Source organism: Siphateles boraxobius, unplaced genomic scaffold (assembly GCF_051911475.1).
Source record: "Siphateles boraxobius isolate OS27281-9 unplaced genomic scaffold, OSU_SipBor_1 24, whole genome shotgun sequence".
Classification (NCBI taxonomy): domain Eukaryota; kingdom Metazoa; phylum Chordata; class Actinopteri; order Cypriniformes; family Leuciscidae; genus Siphateles; species Siphateles boraxobius.
In genome coordinates, this window is record NW_027508855.1 from 17523099 (window position 1) to 17535358 (window position 12260).

General features: G+C 35.5%; 1 protein-coding gene across 1 annotated transcript in view; it reads left to right on the plus strand.

Annotated features, from left to right (window-relative positions):
- Positions 1-2438: 2438 nt before the first annotated feature.
- Positions 2439-12260, plus strand: part of LOC143749218 (A disintegrin and metalloproteinase with thrombospondin motifs 12-like) — a 36894-nt gene continuing 27072 nt past the window's right edge. Inside the window, exons 1-3 of the mRNA XM_077241736.1 lie at positions 2439-2943; positions 3531-3898; positions 11679-11859. Of these exons, the coding sequence (XP_077097851.1) occupies positions 2832-2943; positions 3531-3898; positions 11679-11859 (661 nt within the window). The 5' untranslated portion in view covers positions 2439-2831. The remainder of the gene's footprint in view (positions 2944-3530; positions 3899-11678; positions 11860-12260) is intronic.

Consider the following 12260-nt stretch of genomic DNA (forward strand, 5'->3'; position numbering starts at 1 on the left):
CATGAAACGGCATGCATGTTAAACAAATGTTTAAACCAGTTTTTTATGACGTTTGGCATAACACGTCTTTCACTGCCTTAATGAATGAATGAACGAACAAACAAATGAACGAACGAATGAATCAATTCCTTTGTTTGTCACAGCATTCACGAAATTAATGAAGAATATAAGAAATAATGTAAAAATTATAGGGTATATAAAGTTAAAAACATCTTAGTGGGATGGGGAATCAAATCTGCAACAACAGAGCAATTTTGGCTGGGGTGTGAGAGCATGTGTGATCCATATGGATATGTAATCTCCTCTAAAATTAGACACTCTTTAATTAAATAACCATATCAAGAAGGAAACAAAGCAACTAGCCCAAAATAGTTGTCTTTCCCTAAAATAATACGCTTTAAAACAGGAGAAAGGAGATTTGCCTTTAATTATAAGTTCAATTTAAGTCAAAATGTTACGTACCAAATTTACAAATTTAAATTTACCACATGAGCAAAATGTGACTTATCCCGTAGCTCAAACAGCACAGCATTGCTAGAGGTTTTTAAACTGTCACGATTCACTCTGGAATACTTGATTCTGGTCAATAGCGACATCCAGCGGTCAGATATTTCCTAATATTCGCTGCTGTCCGTGGTAACCCGGTATACCGCTCATACGGGTAGCTGAAATAACATAAAAAAGTGACTGAAAAAAGTACTCCGAGGACTTCAGTGTTACATTACCGTAATATTTTTAGCAATTTTTTACACTATAACCGGCCGTTCACACAGAACCCTTCGTTTTTTTGTTGTTTTTTTATGTAAACTCTTTTATCTCTTGCCTCACGTATGAAAACGGCATTCTATAAATGCGTCGAGCTCAAGTTTCTTTTCATCCCACTGCCCCGATTCTTACGTTTTTATGGTTGTTCACACAGAAATTGCACACAGGATAGGGTTTTTAAAGTCCCCATGAAATCAAAATGCAAGTTTTTTAGCTTTTAGTATGAATATGTTCCTTACTGCTATCTATGAGCTAGTGTGCTCCAAAAATCACATTTAGAAGATATAAGCATTCAAAACTTACAGTCTCTCATCTCCACCAATATCCCAGACAGCAACATAGTATCGGCCAAGATCCGGGCCACATCTGGTACGTGCGGAATCCACATGTACCAGATGTGACCCGGATCTGGGCCTACATGTTGCTGTCTGGGATGGATCAATATTTTTGATGACATCACGCTGTTCACACATTTACTGTTTTCTTCATGGTGAATGGCACATAACGCACTATATAGGGGACAGGGAACGATTCAGACTGTAAATATGCTTTCCATTGGCGCGAATGAAATCTCGTTTCACATTATTGAAAACCTGTAAATTAAATTACCTGTAAATTACCAGTAGGCTAACAGGTTATGTGTGAACAGGACCTTTTCAAATATACTGGCAAATTGGTTCTGGCAATTTACCAGTAAGGGAAGTTGTAACATTATCAGTAAATTACTGGTAAATGCACTGTGTCAACGCGGAATTAAGATTTACGGTATTTTACATATACAAGGTCAGAAAGCGCTGACGTAAGAAGTGATTTGGGCCAATCAGAAGCCGTTGAAAGAGCAACGGCTCTGGCCTCTGGGCCATTCATAAAATTATGACCCAGATGATGCATTTACTCAGCACTGTTTACAAATGTCTTCAAATTGGAGTGATACTGAAACTAAAGCGCTTCTCCTCAGCCAAGGAGATTTGTCAACAACTTTAGAGGTCACTTCCGGTTAATGGCATCATCACAGAGTTTACTGGTATTTTGGAACTGATGTGTGAATGATCTGTTACCGGTAAAAAGCCAGAATGCTGTTGCTTGTGCGAACAGCTTAGTTTTGAATTTAACGGTAAAGTAGTTATGGCAATTTTACGGTAATTTACCATGATTAAGGGGCTATGCAAACCGTTGCAGCGATAGCACAAGAGTATCATGCACGAGTTGGAGCAGACTACAAAACATATTGGACTCATTTGAATTCTACACAGAATGCTATATTTTTTTAGCGATAAGGAGGAGAAACGTTTAGAAATTTGGAGAAAACTGCAGCTTTATCCAGCTCAACGACTCTGGTCGAGCTGTGCTATAAACGAAATGCTATGCTATTAGCTATTTAAAAAAGGGGAGGAACTATTCGATGTGTCCTGCCCTTTCGTCCTGTTTCTTCAGTGGGTCTTTAATCTGAATTTTTAATTTGAGCGTTTGCAAGAGACGGTGAGCGCAGCGGTTGTCTGCATTGTTAGCTGCGGTAGCTTTAATACACTATTATAAAAGTATGAACAAACTTAAAATCCAAAAAATATTTATATCATCAAATTTGTTGAGCAGCCCGTGGAGTAAGACCGGGATTATAGCCTACAGTCAGCGGTCATTATCGCAAAAATAAACCACTGAGAAATAATGACCCTGTGTACATTATCCCTTAAGACAAGTACCAAATTCTGGGTTGCACCAAGATTTTCTTATGGATTTAAGCAACTTGTACAGTCAAAAAAACATTTGAAAAATAAAAGGCTATGTAGGCTACAGCTCCCTTCGCTCCTGCAGCTCGTTGTTTGTATTGTCCTGTGGCGATCTCCTCTCCTCTCCTCATGCGCGTGGAAACTGGAAAGTCAGTCACTGGAATCTCTCCTCCCACTCCACATCATATTCCTTCATTCTCTGTTCACTTTCCTTCTCCGTCTCGCTGACCCCAGAGGTCTCCTGCTTTCACCAGAAACTCCCCTCAGGACAGACTTTAAAGTTCTTCGGCTTCAATGCGCCGCTGAGCGTTTACCCTTTTCATTTTGCGTTGCAGAAACATGCCAAGTCGGGTCAGCGTCGCGATTTTGCGGTTTAATTGTGTTTTCTTTCTGGCTGCGAGCCACGTCAAGAGCTCTGGACCGGACTACCTCTTTCCAGACACAGAACAAGGTTTGTGTTTTCATGCATAAGAATTATACAGTTGTGTTCAAGCATATTTTACTTAGGCAACAGCGTTTAGGCTGTTTTATATAAAGAAGCAGCTGCTAAGTCCTTGTGATATGTCAAGTGTTTCACTGAGGCGAGTGGTCAGCTGCTGCAAAGTCCATATTTCTGTTTATGGAGTCCTGAACTTTACACAATCTCATAAGCACATTTAACCCTTTGATATATGAATGATTAAGTTACAAAGGATTTTTATTTATTTTTTTACTTCAATATAACATTCTCAATCTTGTATAGCTATGTATTTGGAGAAACTTGCATATCTGTTCATTGCAGTAAAAGGTAGGCTACGTTGGTGCATCAACTCTTTCATCAGTAATTTTAACTTTTTTATGTTGTCTGACATGAAGAGGACAGTGATATAGAATTATGGGTAAGGAGGATCAAATGTAATCATTCATTGTGGTTTGGGTAAGACTCATCCTCTGGTAGCTCCAGAAATGATTGTTTGCAGTAATATGTACTTGAACTGAAAAATTGTAAGTATTTAGAAAGTTTTTAAATTGAACTGTCTGGTTTTCATTAATTCGTAGACCTCTTCATCAAGCAACACTCTGAATTTTATGTGGATCATCCTGAAAAAGTGGACGGGAATGGAAAATTCATCTCATACGCTTTATCACATCACTTCACTAACATACGACATAAGAGGGACCTAAATTCAGCGGAGAGGCGGGTGTATTACAAACTCAACTACAAAGGTCGGGAGTTCACTCTCAATCTAACCACCAATGACAACCTACTCTCTAATGAATATGTGTTGGAGAAACACAACGGGAGTTTAATGGAAAAGTGGCCACAAACATCTGGGAACGGTGCCTGTCACCTTCTTGGCACAGTAACGGTTGATAACATGCCAAGTATTATCCGGACCGCCGCTATCAGCACCTGTGAGGGACTGGTGAGAAATATCTGACTTAATCTGTCAATTGTTTAATGTATATCATGCAGTTCATTTCTGGGCCGGTTGCATAAACTGTTTAGACTAGTCTTAAAAGTAATAAAAAAAATCTTCAAGCCTGGTCCTAACTTTTTAAAGTCAGTTACATAAAAAGTTAGATCTCTCTGACTGATTACCTCTTGACTAATTTCTAAGTGGTCAAATTGTTTCGTAGCTGACAGTCTTAACAGTCTAAGTTGATGCAAATGGCCTCTGGTGTAAATTCACATACTTGTAGTTGTGCTGATATTGTCATCAACTGTTAAAGTCAACATAAAAATTCAATTGACCTTATTACTATCTTAATGGATATCCCTGATCTAATTCTAAACAATTAATCAATTCAGATTTTAAAGAAAGCAAATTTTCTCTGAACAACTCAAGTGAAGTCTCCTTTATTTTCAGTATATAGCGCTTTATACAATATGGTTTTAAAGCAGCTTTACGGTGATAAACGGGAAAGTAATGATTCAATGATCCAAGCAGATTAAAACTCTGCAGTAAAGCAGCTCTAGAAAGACAACAGTGAACACACATTATGCAGTTGAAATCAGTTCAGTGTTGATTTAGTTTTGTTCAATAACTGTGTGAAGTAAATTATGGAATGAGTTCAATTCATCTAAAGCAGCTCTGGAGAAAATAATGATGTCATCGTCCAGCTCAGTTCAGTTCTCATCCAATATTGTCATATCATAATATTTCATTTTGAATATTAAGTGTCTCCTAAGCAACCCAAAGGAGACAATGGCAAGGAACCCAAACTCTCCCTTAAGTCACCTATTCCCAAATGATCATTGTAAACATTTTGAAAAATAATTGTCCACCCTTACATTTTTATTCTCTGAAACACTCTGAAATCTCATGTAGTTACTAGTAAACAATGTTATTTTAGTATTATTTAAGCCCCCGGTTTCACAGACAAGGCTGAAGTTTAGTCCAGACTAAAATGGATGTTTGAGCTGTTTTAACTGAAAGCAATTTGCATCGACGTATCTTAAAATATGTCAGTGCCATTGTTTTGTCTCTATATACACAGCAGTCGTTTATAAAAGCTTCTTATATGTCCTATCTAAACTCTAATCCTGGCTTAATGTAAGCCTTGTCTGCGAAACCGGGCAATATTCTATTATATGTTTATTTTTAATAATTTTAGTACTTCAACTTAAACATACTATAAAATTTCAATTATTTAAAATTTCAATTTTAGTTTTTTTTTTTAAAGTTTAAGCTTTTCATATAATATTTATGTTTATATTTAAATTAAGCAAAACAAAGTTGATTTTTGTAATATTCATATTTTTCAACCGCACAGCTAGTGAAGAGCTCCCGTAAACCTGGTGGTCCCAGACAGAACAAATGCCTGGAGCGACATCGACTGGCCTGTTAGACTCTTAACTCTCTTGCCCCGGTTTTGTTTTGCAAATATAAGTCAGTGTTTAGCCCTCAGAGTGACTCTACAAAGAAAAATCAGCGTGTATTCAGCAAAGTAGAAATGAAAGAGTTTATATAATCCAATAATGACCGTCGGACTGTAAATCATCCCACTATTACACGACTACTTAAGAAGTAGATTGTGTCTGACAACTATATTCCACTGCAGAATGCCATGATTGGCCAATCAGAATTAGCTGTTCCAGGGACCCGTGTAATAAGATCCAATAGTAGTCTGTTATTCGAATTGCTCATAAAAAGCAGGGAACTTGAGAAGAACTGTAACCAGGTCAGTGTGTCAGCACATAACATGACTCATTCTGACTTGGCAATTGAACGAGTTGCAAACAGGGAAAAGAGGAGAGGCAGAGGGAATCAGTTGTTGGTGAAAGCACAGGAAAGAGTTCAGAACTTGAAAATGAGCTTTGATTTATTAGGTGCATGCATAATTTGCAGACGTATGCATGCAGTGCTTGCAGTAAATGCTGTCTCTGTCGTGTCAGTCAGTGCCTGAGCATGCATGCTCCTCCTGTAAGGTCAATCAACAGCGCTTCATTCCGTTCTCATGTTATCTTCCCCTAAAAACATTCTCTCTCAGTCTCGGGTGCAATTACACTCGCATTCCATTCACTTTTATGCATTCACTCCTCAGAAACTCAGGTGTTTAAGCAAAAAAACAATAAGACAGATAGACCTCTATAAAACTGCTGTACAGGTTGCTGAGATAATGCCAGGTGCTTTTGGTTTCATAGCAGACAAAGTCTGGATCCCCTGGGACCAAACTAAAATATAATAAGGTGCAAATGATCAGTACAGAGCATTTATGCTTTACAGCTAGGCACAAAAAAAAAAAAAAAAAAATGTGCTAATGTATTGTGATATGCATTTGGTGGTGGAGCAGAGGCCAAAAACGACACGTTCAACATTGTATTTTTTGTTTTGTTTTTTGTAACTTTTTTTTTCCATACAAGGAGAAACTCACGCCATTGGTTCAGCCAGAAGTCGACATTTTGAACCGCTCAAACAATACACTAATGTTCAAAACTTTAATTTTAAATTTTAAAGTTTAATCAATTTAAACATTTAAAATTTTGTTATTATATTTTCAAATTTAATTTATTCCTGTGATTCAAAGCTGAATTTTCAGCAGCATTACTCCAGTCTTCAGTGTCACATGATCCTTCAGAAATCATTCTCATATGCTGAATTGCTGCTCAAGAAACATTTCTGATTATTATCAATGTTGAAAACATGTAGTGCTGCTTAATATTTTTTTGAAAACCAGAATAATGTTTTTTCATTATACTTTGATGAGCATAAAGTTCTAAAGAACAGTATTTATTTAAAATAGAAATATTTTGTAACATCAAAAATGTCTTTACTATTTAATTTGTCCTTGCTGGGAAAAAAAAGAAAAAAATATACCGATCCCAAACTTTTGAACGGTAGTGTATCTTGAAAGCCGTACAGAGCCATAGTGTTTATACTTATAGTCGTCTCACACATAAATATGTGATTGGACAAAGTATTTTAGTAATGTGGTGTATTTCATTTGCACGATAAACTGAACTTTAAGACTGTTTACTGTTTGTTTTATGGTCCTTGTGAAAAACCCATTAGCACTGAACTCTGTTGACTTCATTTTTGTTCAACTTTTATTTCAAACCAGAGCAGTTACAGATAAACAGAACTACTCGTCACTGACCCGCTCTGCATTAGACATTAGATCTATACATTCCTCCTGCCCCCCAGAGGATGTATGGCTGCTTTTGAAGGACTATAGTTTATAGTCCTTTACATAGGCCTATATATAGGCCTATATATCTCGTTTGAAGTCCTACCAAAACCTGCAGGAACTCTGGAAGCCGAGCAACACACACGGATTCTGTATTTAGCAGATCAGTTTTTGTTTTCATAATGCCCCCTGACACCAAAGCTCACGTTTCTGCTGTGAGGAGCAGATGAAGGAGAGAGAAAGAGAGGACTGGCCCACAAAAAACAGAGATGGAATAAAATGTCTTATGTGCTCGTGTAAAGTACTTTGGCAGTAAAATGAAATGGTGATTGTATTATATTTTGTATGTGTGTGCATATACTGTGTGTGTGTATATATATATATATATATATATATGTATATATTTAGGGCTGTGAAACGATTAATCGTGATTAATCGCATCCAAAATAAAAGTTTGTTTACATAATATATGTGTGTGTAGTGTGTATAATTATTTTGTATATATATATAAATACACACACATGCATGTACAGTATATATTTAAGAAAAATTAGTTTATATAAATTTTTTTTTATATTTCTATATAATATAAATTATATATACATATATATATATATATATATATATATATATAGAGAGAGAGAGAGAGTATATGCATGCAAATATTTCTTAAATGTATACATGCATGTGTGTGTATTTATGTATACAAAATAATTATACACAGTACACATTATGTAAACAAACTTTTATTTTGGATGTGATTTTATCGTTTCACAGCCCTAATATATATATATATATATAATTTATACTGTTATTAATTATTAATGTATTATATTATGTGTACTGTTCAGTATCACAGTACTTTAAATATATTTCATATTCATATACCATGGATACTTCAAAGAATATTGTGTCATTATATGATAATTTACTGTATCAATTATACTCTATCATCATATGATAATACTAGTATTATCATGGTAAATGCCCAAAAACATGGCACTTTTTTGTAGCATGAGGATTTAAATTAATAATTTGTTTTGGCTATAGGATCCAGAAGAAACTTACATTGTCCTGCCATTTCACTTTCTAGATAAATAATGTTTTACATGTGTCCCAGAAATAAAAAAAAATAGAATTATAGAAAATAGAACACAATTAAGGCACTTGTTGACCAACAGTAAGAGTATTCAATAAGAAATGTTTGAGTTCATATTGAGATGTCTGGTTTTTGATGCTAAACTTTGGTATCTTGGGAAATCTGAGCACAGTTTGAGATCTCTTCTGAAGCTCTATAGGAGAAACGTGAGATTACTGGATTCTTTTCTCAGGAGAAAAACCTGAGATGTAAACAAACCTATACTTTTATATTGTCTAAAGGAAGCAATTGAGACACTTAACACACTAAATCACATTTGGGATTTTTCTTTCATTTGAAGAGATATGTAAGAGTGCTTCTCACGCCATACCTGTACAACACAGTTGTGTGTGTGGCAGGGGCTAGTATTGTTTAGACTCTGTAGATGATCGACATGGCTGTAGATGATCGACGAGTCAATATTATGACTGTGTCTCCAGCCCCCTGTTTGTCTTTTCACAAATCCTAGTATCTGTTTTGCATTACAAACCCAGTTTCGAAACATTTGGAATGTTTTTCATTTGGTCACAGTTTATTTAGTTTGTTCTGAACACACACACACAGATGCATACACACCTGTTGTTGGCCTGTGGGACTGATTCATTCAGCTGGGCGGTGAATGAGTGCAGTGAAGCTGGGATTTCACTGCAGCGATAAGAGAAAAATGGCACGTTTCAGAGATGTGTTGTTTGCCAAATTAAATCTGTTGTTCAGAGTCCAAGACATACAGAATAATCTGAAAAGTTAACATGCAACCTGGGCCCGTATTCATAAAGATTGGAAAAGACAAAAACTTTTATCTTAGTGAGGAGGCGGGGTTGACCCCGTTGCTATGTATTACACAATCTTTTGAAGACTGTGATTGGTTGGTTGTCCAAGAAGGGAAAAAAGAGTGATTTTAAGAATAGGGTCTATTCTAAGCCTTCACTTTGAAATTACATGCGTAATTTTTCCTATTTGACCGTTCTCATACACACACTAACACACATTATATATTGTGTATATAAATCCTTTTTTTAATTTACCATGCTGTTAATTTCCTATAAGGTATTTGATTGGCTTAGAATGATAAAAATTGTTCCACTCTTTCCAATTACACTGATTGCTGGCATGTCTATTTAAGTGGTGGTTTGAATGTTGGTTTTAATGTAACAAACATGGAATCAAAACCAAGAAGGATGAGAAAGCCCAACTGGACAGAGGAGCAGTGTTTACTGTTAGCCCATTTAGTGGATGAACACAAGGCCATCCTTAAAGGAAAATTCGGGCCGGGTGTCAATCTATAGCGTCTTATTAACTCACTGTCATCCATTGTCGGCAACACATTTCTTCTCTCTCTTCGTCTTTCTGCCATTTTCTCCTCAGCTAAAGAAACTCTTAAGCCTCTTAAAAGTCCTCATCCGTACTCCTAACAATTTTGACCTTAAGACCTCTTTTAAGGGTTAAGATGCTTTCTGAATTACTTTTTTCTTTACTAGGATTTTTTCTTTCATTTTAAGAGTAAACGCCCACATTTCTAAGAATTTTCGTAGAATTTTGTCACTAGGAGGTACTCTTTTCATTAAGATTCTTTATGAATACGGGCCCTGATCTGACCCTTAACATGCGAGTTTAACAGTTGGGGTTATGAGTTTGTTCAAAACAACCTTAAGTATAAGCAATGTCAATGGTTCTTAGGATTGAATTAAATTGACAAAAGTGAAGACTTTTATAACATACACAACTTCAAAAAAAAATTCCAAATAAATTCTGAAAATTTTAAAGCATCCTGAAAAAAACATTATCACAGTTTCCACCACAATATTACGCAGCACAGCTGTTTTCAACATTGATAATAATAAAATTGTTTCTTGAGCTGCAAATCAGCATATTAGAATGATTTCTGAAGAATCATGTGAGTCTGAAGACTGGAGTAATGATGCTGAAAATTCTGATTTATATCACAGGAATAAATTACATTTTTCAATATATTCAACTATAAAACAGTTATTATAATTTGCAATATTTCTCAATAGTACAGTTTTGACTATTTTTGGATCAATTAACTGCAGCCTTGGTGAGCATTATAACATTAAAAATCGTTTTGAAAGGTAGTGCATATATATATATATATATGTATATCTTATAGGTGCAAATAGGATTGAATTCCATGTCAAACTGCACGGATGTGTGGCATTTAACGTTTATAATGTGTTGGTGCTGTGTTTTAGCATGTGCACGTGACACATTCTGGCACACCAGGTGGGTAATAATCCTACTAAAGCCCCCGCAGTGTGGAGAAAATGTCAGGACTGGCAAGAACTTGCAGGGACAATTAACAAATAAGAGGGAGTGTGACAGGGAAAATACCTTCCCTGCATTCAGTGGGATTCCTACAGATCTGAATAATGAGACCTGACACCTGAAGTGTCATTACAGTACAAACTACTTTAAACCATTTGAACAAACCCTTCCCTAATCCCTAAATTTTAACCGTTACCACAGACCCAAAGTCATAAAGACAATCATAAACTGTTACATGCAATGTTGTTACTCCTACATCATGGTGGCAAGTTTTAAACTTTAGAATTAAAGAGGCTCAAAACACAAGACCGTTTAAATATTTGGTAATATTTTTTAATATTTTTGAAAGACGCCTCTTAAAGCCTGTTCAACCCAAGAACGATAACTATAAAGATAATAATAACTATATTAGCGTTCACACTAGCGGACTGTTTATTCTAAGCGTGCTGCAGTTTTGTCATTATTCACTTTAAATGATCAAGCTCTTTAAAGCAGGATGGATTCTGATTGGCTGTCAATGTTTTTATCATTCATCAGCTGGAAATATTGTTCTGAAAGTGATTCCAACAAGATAATTTCTCTGTGCTGTTATCATTATAAGTAGTTGTGATGTGGATTCTTCTTTTCTATTTTATTTATAGCGATTTTTATAGCTTTATATTTATCGTTATTATTATAGCCCTTGGTGGGAACTGGCCTTTACGCTCATGAAGGCTGCATTTATTTGACCAAAAATAAAGGTAATATTGTGAAATATTTGTTACAAATTAAAATAACTGTTTTTTTTTTAAATATATTATATAAAATATATAATATATCAAATGTAATTTATTCCTGTCATGCAAAGCTGAATTTTCCTCATCAGTCACACGACCCTTTAGACATCATTCTAATATGCTGATTAAAACATTTCTAGTTATTCTCAATGTTGAAAACCGTTGTACTGCTTAATTTTCTGAAAGTGGAAATATAAATATTTGTTTGAAATACAAATATTTTGCAACATGATAAATGTCTTTTCTGCCACTTTTGATTAATTTAATGCATCCATGGTGAATAAAAGTAGTATTTTTTGTTAAACGGTTAGGTTTAAACGGTAGTATAAATGACATCTGTTATGGTTTATGACCAAGTGCGTTGTTTTTTACTTATAGAGAGGTCTGTTAAATTTACCGGAGGGACCGTTATTGATCGAGCCGGTCCGTGGCCTCACCCCAAACGTCACTCATCCTCGACACACACATGTGATCTACCGGAGTTTAACCTGGAGCGCTCTCAGGCGGCGACGGAGCACAGATGCACACAGTGTTCACTATAGTCCCTGTGGTGTCAAAGGTCAGAGACACAAGAAATATATTTGATTATGTTAGATGCATAATCTTTATATGATGTTAAAAGGATATTTAACCAAATAATACTTTAGGAAACTCCTGCCCAGTTTCACAGACAAGGCTGAAGTCTAGTCCCAGACTAAAATGCATGTTTGAGCTGTTTTAACTGAAAGCAACTTGCACTGACGTATCATAAAATATGTCACTGCCATTGTTTTGTCTCAAGATGCACAGCAGTAATGTTTTTTTTTTTTCTAAGGCACGTTTATAAAAGCTACTTAAAGGATTAGTTCACCTCAAAATGAAAATATCCTAATAATTTACTCATCCCAATGCCATACAAGATATCCATGTCTTTCTTTCCTCAGTGGAAGAGAAATTAAGTTTTTTGAGGAAAACATTTCT